Consider the following 17,520-nt stretch of genomic DNA (forward strand, 5'->3'; position numbering starts at 1 on the left):
TCCTCCTTTCCCTTTAATCCTCCTCCTACAACTCATCCTTCCCTTCATCATCCCCTCTTCATTCAGCGCTCACTGATTTGTGATCTTCTGTTTGCATCGTGTGCATTTCAGAATCAGAATCAGATTTATTGTCCAGGTTTGCTTACACACACACACACACAAGGAATTTAACTTCAGTGAACTGTGCTCTCTTATGTACAGGTACAACATTAAATATCAACAATAAACACAATAAGAAAAGACTAATATTTACATGAGTAAATATGAAACAGTGCAGTGGTGAATAGTGCAAAAGATGTAACATGATAAGTAAAATGCAGTTATGTGACAGATGGGTCAATTAAGATGTCAATTACAGTATTTACATAAATAAGTGTGAGTATATTGATCATTTAAATTAAATAATATATATATACATATATTTATATTCACAATGACGGTTGGTTTAAGAGGCTGCAGCATTTCAGTCAGACAAAAAGGTAAAACAACAGAGGCCTAGTTTTTGCTTTTTGTCGACATAAAGTTAGGTAATTTAGCAGCTCAATTCTAAATCTGTCACATGTTTTGCTTTACCAGAAGTCTGTTGCAAAACAAGGTTTATTTTAATACCTTTTTTCACAGGAATCCTTGAGTTTGGATGTAGATATTTTCCATATAATAGGTAGATTTATTAAGTGTCTTGTATGGAAAGAAGGAAGAACATTAAAACCAATGAGTGTTGATAAAAAAAGGAGATACTTTGTGTTGCTCTGTCTTCAGTGAAATAGATGAAAGTGACCAACAGAGGGAGCTCCTGCACTTTGCTCCATCTGATGAATTATGATGAAGCGTTACATCATACACACTGTACATGCTGAGGAATACCACAAAAACCCATTTTCATTTTACGAGAGCAGCTCCAGTTTTACACAGGGAGTGATGAGGTGAGCAGGGGAGAGACTTGGAGAGGCGCGTAATGAGAAAACAAGAGTCTGTACTCTGCATATGATTCCTCAACCTCAGGACTCTGCACCTTCTGCAGGTCAGACAAACAGGCCGTGCACGAGGAGCGTTTGTGTTGAGGAGCAGATGTCCAGACTGATGTCAACTTCAATCGTTCACAAAGCCGTACGGACTCAAAACAAAAGGAGCCTCTGAGGACCAGAAGAGTGTCAGACTGAGATAATCTCCACCTTATGGAGCTTAATCTGAGACTCTGACTGTCAGCAGATGGCACATTAAACAACAACAGGTCAGGTCTGGGAGTCAGAGCTGCAGAAAGGAAGGGGGGTTAAATTATCAGAGGTTTAGACGCTGCAGGAGAGACATGAGGAGGAGAATCCAAAAACACAATCTGGACTCAAATTTGGGATTTAATCATTAAAAAAAAGACGTAAAAATCCCCTTCAGTATGAACATTGATTCATTTCTAAACATTTTAAACTTCCAGATCAGAGCCCTGCAGTGTTTTTTGAATTCTTTAAACAGAAAGTGAACTAATAATCAACATTTTTCTAAATTATTTTGACAGGAAGTAAACTCAGTAAAAGCCTCATTGGTAACAGTTTGGATGGTGGCCGCTGTGCTTCTACTCCTGCACACCTGTATCACAGAGGCAAAGTCAGACATCCAGTGAATACGCTCTGTACTTTGCATTATGGTTACGATATCAGATTTTAAAACTTTGATATGATTAACCAAAAAGGATGCCGCGGCGACGACACTGAAGTCCCAGTGACCCGAGATTAGGTCATGTTTTGTATTTTATTATCCAAAAGTTGAAGAGAAACTCCTGCACAATGTCAACATTTGAACAAATACTTGGGCAACAAAAAATGGTACCAATTATTTTGTGCAATTGAGACAGTTTGCAGGAGATTGTTTGCAATTATTCATGGATTCACAGATTTGGTACATGTTGATGTTAACGATCACTAAAAAGGAGAATCTATCAGAATATAATCCAAGTCTGGAACATTTGGACGGCCTTAGACAATGTTTTCATAAAGTTCTACAGAAATCTGAGCCCAGAGCTTTGACTATATGATGCTCTAAATCAGGGATGTCCAAAGTGCGGCCCGAGGGCCATTTGCGGCCCTTGAGGGGATTTTCTGCGGCCCGTGACTTCAAATGAAGAATCAGAAGATTTTGGCCCGAGGCCTCGATTAAGATCGGCACATTATCTTATTTTTCTTTTTCATGTTAACAAGGGCTGAACAATATTCCTAAAATAGAAAATGTTCAGGAACATGTTGTTGTTGTTGTTTTTTTAAATCTACAGCTTTTACTATTTTCCACATTTTTGTGGAAAAATGAAAACTATATCAACTATATTTTAAAAAACAAAACCTGTGGCCCACAAGCGATTCTAACACGACAATTTTGGCCCGCAAGAAAAAAAGTTTGGACACCACTGCTCTAAATCATTCATCTGTACATCACACTCCCTCTCACACTCACTCCCTTTCCCTTCTCCCTCCCCAGGATCCTTGTTTCCCTTGTGCAGTGGTGTGTCTGAGATATAAATAAAACACAGCAAAGTGGAGCACTCTCTCTCCGTCTCGCTCCCTCTCTGACTCTAACTCTTTCTGTCCCTCGTCTCCCCAGAGTTCTCTTCTTCCACCGCCCCACACAGCTTCTATGTTCTATTTCCACACCGTCACCAGCTTCCTGCTCCCAGCGCGCCCGTCGCGTCCTCCTTCACGGTGGAACAAAACATCACCCCACACCGTCCTCCCAGCAGCCCCCTACTGAGGCACTCGTTTACCTAATCCAGGTTCCCCTGAAGCGCTGTGATGTACTGTACTGTAGACGTGGCACACTGACGCACACGTGTCTGTGCACATGCGCCGATTATCTCATCCTTATTTACATCACAAAAGAAAACAACAACAAAGATGATGTGCTCAGTGTGCTGCCTTTTTTTAGAGGGTTTGATAGTAAACAGTATCGAGAAGTGAGGAGTCATCGTCTCCCAGAGGTGGCTTTGTACGACAACATGTCAACAATACAGGATCATAGACACCATGAAAACACTCACAGGTGATTGCATTCTGCATAATAAACCCCCCTGCACCCCCTTTGAACATTTATGTTGCATGCAAGGTCAGTTTAAAGCCATAATTACAAAAAAAAACTTCCAATAACGGCAAAGAAAGAAGCAGTCTGAGCCGCTCTCCAGACAAAACAAAGAGCTTTTCTTTGTTTCTAGAACACGCTGAACCAACGAGCATGCAAGTCAAAAACCAACTCACATGTGTTCTTGAGAGGGACAGGGGGTCTCTCCTTGCTCCATGGACTCGTTGGCCCCCATCCTCGGCTATCTCTGCCACCCCCCCCTCCTTCCCCCCCCACCCCCCTTGCCTGCTGCTGCTGCTCTCCAGCCACCCTCCACATCCACCTGCTCCTCCTCTTCTAAAAAAAGAAAACAACAACACCACCTTCTCCTCTCCCTCTGTTCCTGGGCAGCCCGTGTGTCAGAGGATGGTGAGGAGCAGCAGCAGCAGCAGCGGAGCTTTTCTGTGCTGCAGTGCAGAGGATGAGCGACTCTCTGCTCGCATCAGAAGCAGAGCGGAGGATGATTTAGAGCTCCTGACTTTAAGCGCTGCATCCCTCAGACTGCATCCCTGACCTGCTGCTCATGTGATGATTAAATGATGCAACACGGAGAGAGGATACAAAAAAAAATCTCCAAAAGCAAAGATGTCACATCAGAAATAATCCAAAAACAAATGGGATGGAAGAATAATCCTGCTTTTCTTGCCGTCTTAGCACGCGTGTGTGAGGTTCCTCCCCTCTCTGTTTGGTCGCTGATATTGCTGCTCCCGCTGCCTCCTCCCCCCTCTCTCTCTCCTCCACTCTCTCTCCCCTGACTCCAGCCTCCTGCGCCTTTAAAAAGACAAGCAGCCCTTTTTTCTCGCGACCATGCAGGGGAGCCAAACAAAAGCAGACCTTCTGAAACCCTCAATATTTAACAGGCTGATTTTCTTCTTCCCACAGTCACTCACTTTCTCCCTCCCTCACAAAGAAAAACATCCTTCACTCTAACACTCTCTCTCTCTCTTCCTTTTTCCTGCCTGCTTCCCCCTCTCTCATCCAGCGAGGCGCACAGGGAAAATGTCATGTTTCTGCCTCCTTTTCACACAATGGGAGCTTCCAGCACTGAGCGTGGCCAACCAGAGTGATGCCCGAGGTAAACAATAGACTCTGGGAAACTATGTGTGTGCATTATTCAACTCTGACCCTATTATATCGTCTTCCATTCAAGCAACTCCAACAGGAGCTCCGTACTCACTAAACAGGCACTTTGAGACCAAAAACTCACACATGACATAAAGAAACCTGTTTTAATGATAACAGCTTAAAACACAAACATGACAAATTGTGTTAAAGTCTTAATATGTGATTTTTCACACTTAAATATAATATAAATCAAGTCTATCCTCTGAAAATAACTCTGTGAGTCATGACTGTCTACAATGGGTGTAACACCCGAGTCCCACTGTCTGTGATGTTTTCAGAGTTTTCAGAGTCCTATCTTCACTTTGTTTACATCGCCAGGACGGCCAGCTGACTCCTCCCCTCGTGTATAAAAGTTGTTTAATTGAGGGACTAGAGAAAAGAAGAATAACATACTGTACTCACTGCTTAACTGTGTTTCTAGATCACGCTCATTTCAGGTAAATTTACATGCAGTGTGAAGATACCAGCATAATAAAGATCACTAGCATTAGCATGCTAACACAACAATGCAGCGCGAGTTGTTTTGGTTTCATGCTGGTGCTCAAGGGCGACATCTGCTGGATCAAAAAAATCACATGTAAAGCCTTTAATGAAGCAATTTAGGAAGAGAATTTTAAAATTAATCTATTTTGTATTGCTCTTGTATAGAGCGTTGACGAATTTATGTTTGAAATTTGTGCATGTTTTTGGTCATAAACTGTAAATATTAAAGGAAGAAGCCTGAGTGACATCGACCGTCTGTTCCTGCAGGGGGCGCTGGAGTCCCATCGATGGCGGTCTCCATGCTGGAAATGCTGTCTCAGTCTAACTTTCAGTCAACCTAACGACAGGCTGAGAGCTGGAGCTGAGGCGGGTTTTAAACCTCCTGACAAACCGTTACACCGCGCCCACCTGTCAATCAGGTCAGCTACACGCCTTATTGTGAATAACTCTTATCCTTCATCAAATCAAAACTGATGAGTCATCAAAACATTCACCCCCCGTACAGTGTGTGTCCATCCAGACATGAGCTAATCACACCTATTTGGTTTTTTGAACCAGGCTGTAAACATGTTCATCTCTGCTGTAAAAACAGGCTTTTTAGAATGGGTGTGTATGTGACTTCCTGTGCTCCTGCAGCCAGCCTCTAGTGGACACTCCAGGAACTGCAGGATTTTGCACTTCTGCATCAATTTCATTTTTAAACACTGGAGGTTGCTGCTTGATTTTGGTGCACTGATAGTTAGCAGATTAAATGGTGCCCTTCAAAGCTTTTTAAAAAACATCTGGAGTGTTTATTTCTTTTGTAATCTCTGTGTCTACTAAAGTTAATAGTCTCTTTTTATAGATTCTGTCGTCCCGTGTCTCTTTTGGGTTTGAGGAGTAATTGAAAAAAAATCAAATCAAGTCAAATCATCATCCAGACGTGTCACTCTCAGCGATGTAGACAGAGACATATTCTTTCTGACAACACAAGCCTCTACATTTCTAAATGAATCCAGCCTCTGTTGGATCCCTGGGCATCAGCAGGGATGTTTCTGCTGATCTAATTTACTGGCACTCTCATCAAACCTTGACTTGCATCAAAGACCGTATAAGAGCAGCAATCCCATTCAGCCTCGCCCACGTGTGACACAGAGAATACGTCCCTCGGGGTTGGCCGTATAGGAGGAGCGACCAGTTCTACAAATGTTCCATTGATCGTCTGGGAAGCGATGGGAAAGCGAGGCTTTGGAAATATGAGAAGGATAAATCTATTGTACACTCCATGGGAAAGTGAGGGAAACGAGGGCTCGGCACAATAGCAGGACGAGCCCGCGGCGCTAGCATTCACACGGATTCACAGGGTTCAGGTGTCCAACCCCCTGCCTGAAGACCTGAGAAGTGAAAAGACTAAATGAAACAATAAAACACAAACCCAGAGTCTGTGTCCCACCTGAGAAGGAGAGTGTTTTCATGTAAACACAGAGTCCATTAACTGATGAATGTCTATGTGAGTCTAGTCTCAGATGAACGAGCTGGTCGATGTTTCCCAGCCCGAGGGGACAAGTCAACATGCAGCCCACTCATGGAGCCACCGCTAAAGCAAAAAAATATTGATTTTAAACGCCGTGCAGACCCTCATTTCTAGTTCAAAGAGGAATCTAGGGCAGCAGAGAATGTGTATGTGAACTTCCTATTGTATTGAATGACTGATGAACTAAACATGCTCCCTGTGTTAAAGAGTCTGGCTTTGTACTCTGCTTTCAGCTGTAGGCTGAAGAAAATGGAAGGAATCAAATATTTAACAAGCGCATGCACTGGAAGATATGGCTGTGGCAGTTTACTTAAAGATTCATAACGGAGCCCGCAAGGAATCAGGGTCACTGACTACCGTCAAATATGTGAAGCCTGCAAGACAGAGGACGTCCTTTTTTTATTCTCGGCTGCTTTCTTTAAATCGAGTTATCACTTAGGGCTTTGGTGATGAAATCTCATTACATCCAATGAAGCACATTGGACTGAAAAGTAATATGTTTTAAGCAGATTGTGATGTAGTGAAGAATAAGTGGATCCAAGCAGAAACCTCCAGTGTAGAAAAATGAAGCTAATGCTGAAGTGCAAAAATCCTGCAGTTCCTTGAGTGTCCACTAGAAGCTGACTGCAGAAGCACAGGAAGTCACATACACACCCAATCAAAAAAGTCTGTTTTTAGATCAGTTTTCAGTTTTCAGTTTCATTCTGATTTGTTCTGGTTGAGACCGGACATTTCTGGGAGGGGAGCTGGTGTGTTTCCTCCAGCCAATGACAGTGCACAGGTGAGTCCAGGGGTGGATACAATTCAGGGGTTGGACATGATTCAAAACGGCAAATATATGACGTCGTCGTAGCAGCAAAAAAGAGAAAATATAATCTTAGTGCGGTTATACACCAGCTCCGTTAAAAACAATGGCACAATAGGTAGAAGCAGTAAACGTACTCACTACGTCCTGCAGGGAGTGAGAGTCTCTGAGGAGCGATGAGCCCAGGAGGAGGGGCCCAGTTTGAATATTGTGTTTACAAACTGCAATGAAAAATGGTACTGACTCCACCTTTAATCAAGAAAATTAAACCATACATGAGGAGTCATTAAATGTGCAGACTTTGTGGCTGACAGCAGCATCTTATCTAAACCCAAGGGGAAGAGTTTTTGATGAAAACAACAATTCATTATTCACTGCTAACATTCATTCCTGAAGCTAATGGGAAAGTTAATCCAATCTCAGTCTTTGCAATAAAACATTAAAATGTTGTTTCCATACTTTGCTGCTCTGCTCTCATTCACAATCACTAGTGGAATCCATTTCCTGAGGCTGTGTGGGCGTAACCTGCTTTCCTTTTGTCTTCATTTACAGAATATCTTCCTGCAGAATATATTAAAACTTAATTGCGTTTCATCTTCTTTTTTTAATTTCAAGTGAAAGCCAAACATCAATCTATGGAATCTCCAGTCAAAGACCCTGACCCAATAAATCAATAAAAGTCAGAAACACCTCAGGAAGGACAAAAGATTTGACTCACATTCTTTTTTAAAGCCGTACTTAATGCCACATATCAAAGACGACATATTGACCATGAAGTATAGGCGATGTGTTTTGCTGATCCGGACTGATGAGAGTCCGGGGCTTTGCTTCTAGTGTGCCAAGAAAACACTGCATTGTTGCCGTAAACAAATCACTCATGAGGTGTCTATAAAACAGACCTCATCTACTTGCAAATACAGAGAAAAACAACAATTGCAACATATTTAATTCAGTGGCTTTCTCTCTGTAGGAGACATATTGGTGCAGCATTGATGCACAAACGCCAGCATGCACACTTTGTCATCGTAAAAGGCCTTGAAACTAGTAACTCATCACATCCGCAATTATGTTTGAACCAGTTCTCTTGCCCGCTTCCATCGCTGCAACACCTGTTGGTTTGACCTGATAACTGCTCTCATATCTGACAAACCAAGGGGCGTCCAAAACGGCCTTAAAACCGCCTACCTTCTCTGGTCCAAACAAATCCAGAGCATTCAGGAGCAGAATCTAAAGTTAGAAGGAGGACATACTGGCTGCTGCATTGTTGTCAGAGAAGCCAGCACTTCAACATAGCATGTTTCCTTAATGATCAGATAGTAAGATACCTTTATCATCTCACTCTCTACACATCTCACTGATTGGACCTTTAATTGGAAATAAATCATTGAAATAACCGCAACAGAATCTGAGACTGCAGTGTTGTGATTTGGACGGTGTGAAGCCCCCAATCTTCAGCGAGGTGATCTGGCACTACTACTCCCCGACAACGCCCCTGATGCACAGCCATCACCATCAGACTGCGTCATACCTACAACCACCGCCGTCCTCATACATGCACGGCCTGCTCCGACCTCCACCTCAGCGGCGAGGAAGTGTGGACAACAGGAATGAGAGGAATAAAAAGAAGAAATCCTTTCTGCATATTATCCCATCTCCCCCATCTATTTTTTCTTAACAATGAGGAAAGTCTTTTACCTGCTCTTTGTAAAGCGCAAAGATTGATTGTGATGTGTGAGTCAAAAAGCAAAGCATGGTCAAGTTGAAAGCGAGTAAACAAAAGTTGATGCATGTTGGTTATAATGAGAGCTTGTGTGTCTCTCTGGTGTTTCTCTCTTAAACCTGCAGAACTCAGACAGCAGAGTGCAGACGCAGGCAGTACAACATGAGCGCTGCTCCCTCTGCTGGTTGAACATCACACTGCACTGTGAAAGTGGCTGAGTCATTCCCTCTTTAAAAAGTCAAGTCTTTCTAGTGAATTGCAAAGCCGAGAAGGGGACTCCAGGGGAATATGAAGTGTGAAGACGGAGGAGGAGAATGTGCCGATGACAAAAAATAATGATGAACATTTAAGTGTAATCAGCTCCAGAGTTATGAATGAAAATCATTGTGTTCATACCAGATCTGTGGTGCTATACACACTCAGCTTTAAACGGCACTAATTCAAACACTTCAATTATTCAAGAGGCTTTAAAGGGGCAGACTATCTTTTATTGAGCTCTGCTTCATCCTGAAATGTTTGTGAATATTTCATTTTCTATATCCACCGTTAACAAGCCACAATTATACAGTATACATTTGAGTTTCCATGACCACACTATGTTCATACATTAGCTAATCCTGCGTCCTACATCTTCATGTGGTCGACGTTCATGGCACAGTTAATCTGTAATTTTATGAGTCGGTTAGAGGGGCTGCTGAAATAGCAGAAGAGACAGATTCTCTGGATTTCATCAAGAAAAGCTTAAGTCGTGCTCTATATGAAGAATCAGTTTATGACGAGCACCGCTGACAACTTAACCTTAGAAGTAGTGAGAAGTTCAAGGAAGTTTGAATATGTACCTACGGGTACAAATGTAGAAACACAACCTACCCTAACTGGAATATAACAACTCGACTGGAGCGATGTGTAAGCACATTCAGCACAGGCATGTGAACCTGCACTGGTGCTGTTAGCAATGCTAACGTTAGCCACACTCAGCAAACCAATCTGACTATGTTTACAGACTACGTATTTGGGGTATTTGGTTTTTGGCCAATGTTTAGCCTTTTAAAATACATTTTGCTAAATTGTGACTGTTGTGTTTTCTCACGTTTACAATCCCCGGTCACTACAACGGTTGATTGTCAACCTGGAAGGAAGACAAAAAGACTCCAGGTCTCATTTGTACCAAGTGCAATTAATATATTAAACAACAATTAGCCATTTGTTGCTCTTTTTTGCACTTGTATTGCACATTTGCACACCTCCACTTTGCACTTTAATGACTTGGTAGGAATTCCCATTTTGGTATGAGCTCTTGACTGATTTTATTGCGATGTTTTATTTGTTTTTTTTTATATTTTGTTGTTTTATGGTGATGTTGTCCTTGTGTTTCTTGTCTTCTGTGTGCTCCTGCTGCAACGCAAGTTTCCCCTTGTGGGACAATAAAGAATCTGAACAGAAAAAAACAGAAACAGAAAAAAATGCATCTCCACCCGTTCATCCAAATATGGACACTTGTGGCTCCAAAAACCAAGATGGCAACGACCAAAATGCCATATTAAAGGCATTGAAAGAGGTTTACAAACCAATATGTGCCATTACTGTGACTTTATCCTCTCGTTTTATACAGTTTTTGAGTCAAGCTCTCTGTGAGGAACAGGACGAGTATAAATAACTAACCCTTAAAGTTCAAACAAGGTCACATAATGGATAACTGAGCTCCGAGACTAAACATCTAAAAGGTATGTCAGTGTGCCAGATGTCCGTTTAATGCCCTAATTTGACTGATCTGGGGTTGAAAGGATAAGGACATGACATCCTTGTCGTCAAGCAGGCTAAAGAGACTAGTGTCAGCGCTGGTCAAATCTAGTGTCACATCAAGTGATGTCTGACAAACCAAGCAGAGCAAACGCATGAAAGACAAATTTGCCCCACATTCGTAAGACATTTTAAACAACAAGTTCATGCTTCAGTCAGGCAGAGGTTGTGTCCATACCTTAAAGGGGGATTGAAGGGTGCAGAGGCAGGGAGGTGGTCCTCGCCCTGGTCAGCAGGATGTAGAGGAGGAGATGCAGGAGGAGGAGGAGGAGGGAAAGTGGGGGATGCAGGTGGGGTTGGTAGAGAGTCGAAGGTGTGCCTCTCCGGGGGTGTGGGAGGAGGAGTGGGGAACTCTGTGATGTCGTGAAGGTGAGGCGGGAAGGCAGGCAGGATGCAGGATTCTGAGGTCGGAGGTGGGGGCGAGGCAGCAGCACGGTCACCTTTCTCTGCCTGCTCAACGAGGGGGGGCCTGCAGGGGGGGGAGGGAACACAAAACATCAACACACAGACAAGAACAAGAACACCAAAGTACTGATATTCACTCTCCTCCTCCTCCTCCTCCTCCTAAAAACTTACCCCAAAGCAGAGAAAGACGCAGCGCTCTGACCCCACAGTGACTTAAAGAACAAAACGTTCACTCCCACCATCCTAGGAAGGTTTTATCATTTAAATCACACAAAACTGAAAAAGGAACCGCTCTCATCTCATAGGCCATGTTTCCCCTGACTGCTCTACTTCTTACTCTGCGGTGAAGAAGAAGCCCGGTCTGTCTGAGGGTGTCTGGCTCTGTCATCAGCGGCCACCTGGTGGAGTGGATTTGGCCCTGATCCAGACCTCCTTCTTATCAGGAGTGGTAGGCTCTTCTAATCTGACAGGCAAAGCGATGGACGCCCATGCAGCTGTTCCCCCACTTGGGTAATGCCTTCTGTTTAGCTCTAAAAATACCCCAGTAGGCAGCTTTACAACACCTCCATCCACTGAAGTTTATTCACCAAACTCCAGCAAACATGCAAAGCACATTTAGAAAACATAAGAACAGGTGTGTCTGTATTAGGGGTTAGAAAAAAATATCATCATCCTGAGTCGAGTGATACACTAATTAAATATGGATATTTTAACATAAAAGATGCAATCGCTGTTAAAAGATTTCCCTGCCAACCTGACTCACAGCATCACTACTTCATGACGGCACTAATGACATAAATGAAGGCAACGTTAGCAGAAGAAAATTGGCTGAAGAACAAGAAGAAGACAACGGATAACGTCGAATAGCGGTAAAAAGAAATAAAGTGTGATAAGAGGTGAAACTGACACCAGACTGCAGTGAATAAATACATGAATCCTGCACTTTACCTTTTTTAAGGACATTTTGTATTCTTCAGTTTGTCAGATTTTATGATGCATTAAATGAATGTGTTGCAGGAAAAGTGATCGAAGAATTGCTGTAACGTGATATTGTCAGACCTGAAAATATGGAAACTAGGTATTTGAACGACTAGCTGCCTAAACAGTCAGATGTCACATCCTTGCTATCGTCAGCAAAATAACCAATCGATTCTTATCATTTCTATATGCTGGTCCTCAATGCTTTTCATTCTTCCTGATATTTGACTGAGAGCTGACCAATCAATGTTTTTTTAAAAAGAAAGATGGAGGTTTTAAGTCTGTAGCTGCACTTTCCAAATACTCCTCCAGCTTGTTTCAGGCTGAAAGTGTGCTCTGTTATTCTCTCCCTCTCTCTCTCACTCTCTCTCTCTCTGCTGTACATTCAGAGCTTAATAACTTTTAATGAGGGTGTGTGTGCTTTTCTTAAGGGCGTAGCAAGCTATACAGTTTACTTTACATCCAAACCCTCTTCTGGCTTCTTTCATTCCACTTTAACACTGAAGACTTTTCTTATCGGAGAAGAATGGCTGCATGACCAAAGAAGCATGCATAGAAGTCCATACATGAATTTCTATTTGGTGGCATTACAAAATCCTCGGGCAGGCTGCAGCTATGCATCCGTCAGCATCTGCGTCCGACTTGGCACATGCAGCCTGGAAATAGAAACAACCGAGTCACAGCACAAAGTGTCATAAGACTCAGACGCTACCTCCAAAGATGGACGCCTAAAGCAACAGAGCTGATAAGAGAGAAGGAAGTCAGGCTATTAAGAGAGGTGAGGCCAATCTGCAGAAAATAAGATTAACCTGGACACTGGAGGCCGTGAGGAGCTTTTAATGTGGAGTGAATGTCAGCTGATCCGCTCAGGTCGTCAACAGCTGGAGTTTCCCCTAATTCTTCTGAATGTGAAGCGTATGATACGAGCACATTTGCTCCTTTTTTTAGCCGCACATGTAGTCGCATCAGTGCAGTCATGAACACCTTGAGGCGGCCCCAGGACACATGTTTTTTTTACTGTTTTGCAGCAACGTGCAAAGCGTTACTGAACAGCACCTCATCAGCACTTTCTGAGAAAACTAGTTTTTTTGCATTTAAGTTCAGGACTACTTGGTCGTAAATTTCCACCAAAGTCCAGAAAAAAACTGACTTTTACCCCCCCCCCCCACTTTCATGACTGAGAATGAAATAAACATCAGTGACTTTGCCTGTTCTGTATACGAGCCGTGCGCACACATTTAGTGTAATCTCCGGGAAACAGCTGGACACGGACGATGTAAAAGTACAGGCAGAGTGTTGGATGATAAACAGCGTCATAAACAAAACCAGCTGAAGGTTCAGAGAAAGTGATTTCTAAAAAAAAGGGACTGTTCCTCTCCTGCCGCCAGCAGCTACCTCATACTACACACACACACACACACACACTCGAGACAGAACACATTGTAAAGATCACAAACACATCCCACACAAAATATACAACACGTCTCTTCTGCCACTACCGATTTTTAAATAATTATTTGAAGGGCGTCTGGTGTGGTTGAATGAACAACAGGCATGAGATTATTCACTTTGCTTACAGCAGCAAAGTCATATGAACCTACAGTCGCTATGGCAACCGGTCTATTTACAGTACAATGTGGGCTATAGCACATCCTGGTTCCTTCTTTCACTCGGAAAACATGGATGAGAAAAAAAAAAACAAGACATGACATGATTAGCTCAAGACACACAGGCGTCCCCTGAAGTGTTTCACGAGTACATTTCTTATTTTGCAGAAATTCTATAACATCTCCCCTGAAGTTTAAGGTATTGACAAATGTTTAATATTCATATTGCTGGCAGCTAGGCAAAGATAGGAGCGGTAAAAGGACGATTCAGTTTGGACCTATAATAAGTAATCCGGCAGATGTGACTGCAGCTTTATATGAAGGATTTTAAAGTTAGACATGTTCAGATCAGAGTATCAGTGGGTACAATATGTCAAACCTCTAATACACTCATATGTGTCTCTAGTCTGTCTAAAACCCCCCAATAATGAGAAAAGTCCATCCTCTCCGTCTTTTGCCTGCTCCACTTTTCAGAAAATGTGTGCTCAAACAGGCCGTTTGGAGATTTTCCCTTCATGACATCACAAAGGGCAGTAGCCCCTCCCCCAGGTGGATGACACTCCCACAGCTAGGTGTTTGTTCTGAACCTCTGAGTCTGCCTTCTCACCGTAAACAATAGGACATGGAGCGAGAAAGCACCGAGACACCGAAGCCCTTCCAGAGAGGGGGCGTGGTCAGACACAGCTCATTTACATATTTAAAGGTACAGACACAGAAACAGCCTGTTCTGAGCAGGGCTGAAATAGAGGGGTTTATAGACATGATCAAATACAGGATCAGAGTGGATTTAGAACAAGAAACTTCACACACATGTGTTGAGGAGCTCTGAGACTTATTTAAACTGAAGAGGAAGAGGAGGATATGTCACCTTTAACAGTTATTTTCTTCTCCTCTGGGAGACAGACCTGACAAAGCTTATATTTTAAAAATACAAATCTGCATCATGATGTTATTCCGTCAACCTAAAACCCTGTTTCTTGCAAGTAAATCACCAGATAATAATTTTTTTGGGATCATACAGCTAAAGTGAGCTAGAGTGTGTAACTATTAACTACAGTTAAACGGAGACTCACAAGAAAAGTTAAAGATTCATAAATATCGCACAGGACAGGGAATCTGAGCTGGTAGCGTTTTGACGCTTACTGCTGGCTAGCTTCAACTAAAATACAGAGAATCTGCATTAGTTCCCAGAGGCATATGTTGTCATCAGACCATAATGGTAGATGATTGCCAATGGTTTTTGGGATTGATTATAATGGAATAGCATCTATCAGTAGCCATTGAAAAAATTCCAGACAAAAAGCTTAAACTGGTGGCTGAGTGGTCAGTTTGCACGCCCAATGTACAGAGGCTGTAGTCCTGGAATTGGGCGGAGTTCAAATCCAGATACTTTCCCGCATGTCATTCCCCTCTCCTGACTTCTCAGGAAGATCCACCGGCTTCCTCAAAGGTGGGATCTCTTTCTCCCAAAGGTGGGATCTCGCATGTCATTCCCCTCTCTCTCCCTGATTTACAACTCTATCCTATCTCCCCAGAAAGATAGTACAAAAGTGATAGCACAAAAGCCCCCCCAAAAAAGCTTAAAATCTAATTTTGGTGCCATTTATTGAGACATTTAAATGTTTTCTGAGTCTACCACATTCTTAAAGGTGTACACATACTCATTTTGCCACAATGATTCAATAAAAACAAATGTTTAACAAAAAAAAGGAAGTCATAGTGATCATTCCTTTTAAAAGTCTGACATGCCAACAGGTTGTTCGACACACTCACAGACAGTAGTTTGTCATTAGCTGTACCTCTACAAAGACGCCTGGCCAACCGTCAATCAGGCAGCTTCCTCCTCAGGTGGGAGGAGGAGACCACAACATGCTCTAACCTGTAACATTTTTCTAACATTCAACATTCATTTCACAACTATTACTCTTTCTTTTTCCCCCCTCTCTCCTGCTCGGCCGTCTAAATACTTGTTCCTCCAGTCCACCCGTCCGTCCGGTGAGGTCAGCAGAGCGTAATCAGCACCAGTTACCTACTGACCATCTGCTGCATCCAACTGGAAGGACTTAAACACCTCCCTACTCTAGATAAAAAATAAATAAATAGGGCAGCTACTTCTCGGCAACTCACCCAGATTAGAGCCGAGAAGAAGATGAAGAAATCCATCACACAGCAGTCAGAATGAACTCCAGCGAGAGATAGAAATAACCTCCTCTTGAGTCAATAACTGCACGTCCCGGCTCTGTCTTGTCACACACACACACACTCTCACTCACACACCCTCAGCACATGCTCGAGTGTTTCCCTGAACTCTGGCTTTTGTTCCACTCTGTCTGCTCTGTGCCGATGACTTCAGTGGGGCCGAGCGCCGCCTGCCCAAATTCCTCCCACTCACAGGCTTCAGTTCACAAAGCCGCTCAGACGGAGCAGGACTGACAGCTAGGACGGCCTCTTGGAGGGGGGGCGGGGAGTAAAGTAAAAAACACATGTACACACACTTTCACATACACACTGACTCACATGTGGTCCACTCTAACCCCCGCCACGCCGAGTATTCATGTGTAACTTTATCTACAGATGAAACCTATAGTGGAATAACTACGCCCCCCCCCCCCCCCCTCCTCTGCAGCAGTGATGGCACATGTGTTGTGACTGACAGGCAGCAAGTGCTCCTGCGGCATGTGGGGCGGCTCCTGGGCGAGCAGCAGACAGCAGGACGCAGTGACAAAAACAAATGATAAAGCTTGGAGTGAAGAAATGACAAGCAGTGATTTCATTTAACCACATAATCGACTATCACATGTTTAAAGACATAAAAGAACCTCAGAGTAAATGTAAAGTTGGTCCCTAAGAGGTTGACATACTGTACATAAAGTAGAGATGGGGAGTGATCATTCACAAAGACAGTCAGGAAGATTTCAGGGGGAGACAGTAAACCTGGCATTGCACTATGCTGGGTTTACATACAAACAGGAAGCAGCAACAGCTGTCGGGTTTTTCAAATTAAATCTTTTTGAAGTGTAAGAATTTTATTTTTTTTTAAGATTAATTTTTTGTGCCTTTATTTAAAAGATAGTACAGAGGATAGAGTCAGAAATGGGGGAGACAGAGAGTGGGGAATGACATGCGGGAAAGGAGCCACAGGTCAGATTTGAACCTGGACCGCCTGCTTGGAAGACTACAGCTTCCATACATGGGGCACGCACACTAACCACTGAGCCACCAGCGCCCCAAGAAGAACTGTATTTTTTAACATATAGAAGGAGCTGTTCCATCTCGTCTGAACGTCGTCATGGAGACGATTTGTTGGACTCTTCTTACAGTTCAGTCTGAACGTCTTCAAAGCGAGACAATGTGAGCTGAGAATGTTTAAAGTGCCCGACCATATTTCTTGATCCTGTGCCGTCAGTCCGATACCCGATACCTAAATGATGTCGATATTTGACCCGATATGGATAAAAGATCGGAACAGAAATGTCCCTCAGGGGGACACCTTTCATACGTTTCAGCACCATTTCCACTTTTTAGAAGTTCAATCAGTCCTTCTTCTACCAAGTTGTTTTAACACTAAACTATCTGTCCCTCCACTTGAGGACAGGGTGTGTGTACCATCACCACCTCTGAGAGAAAGCTCGTCCAGCTAGAGCTGTTAAAGGACTTAAATAAACACTGAATTCCCAAACAGACGTCAAAATGAACTCCACTCAGGAGTTCAAACTGTCTAAAGGGTTCATCTCTACCATTACACCAACCGGTACAAATCTACCAGACTCCTTCTCATTCATCCGCTAAGACACCGTTTAACCACTACAGACAGCAACAACCGCCCGGACGGCCTCAAGGAGCCTGAGAGCCGAACAAAGCCACCAACAGGACTCTCCTGAGCGCGTGGAAATCCATTTGAATGTGTGACAGGCAGAGCCGCTGAGACGTAAAGCTCATGTCCCAATGGTGAAATATAGTCACTGAAATATAAAGAGGAACGAAAATG

The 17,520-nt window shown here is 43.2% G+C and overlaps 1 protein-coding gene across 19 annotated transcripts in view; it reads right to left on the reverse strand.

Moving 5' to 3' along the window:
• tacc2 (transforming, acidic coiled-coil containing protein 2) overlaps nucleotides 1–17,520 on the reverse strand; it is a 57,923-nt gene that overhangs the window by 32,377 nt on the left and 8,026 nt on the right. For 18 of the 19 annotated variants that reach the window (XM_065959564.1, XM_065959570.1, XM_065959571.1 and 15 more), the window contains exon 3: nucleotides 10,721–11,011. The exons of the other annotated variant lie outside the window; for it this stretch is intronic. In XM_065959564.1, coding sequence (XP_065815636.1) covers nucleotides 10,721–11,011 — 291 coding nt within the window. The remainder of the gene's footprint in view (nucleotides 1–10,720; nucleotides 11,012–17,520) is intronic. 19 annotated transcript variants of the gene reach the window in all.

Source organism: Labrus bergylta, chromosome 10 (genome assembly GCF_963930695.1).
Source record: "Labrus bergylta chromosome 10, fLabBer1.1, whole genome shotgun sequence".
Taxonomy (NCBI): domain Eukaryota; kingdom Metazoa; phylum Chordata; class Actinopteri; order Labriformes; family Labridae; genus Labrus; species Labrus bergylta.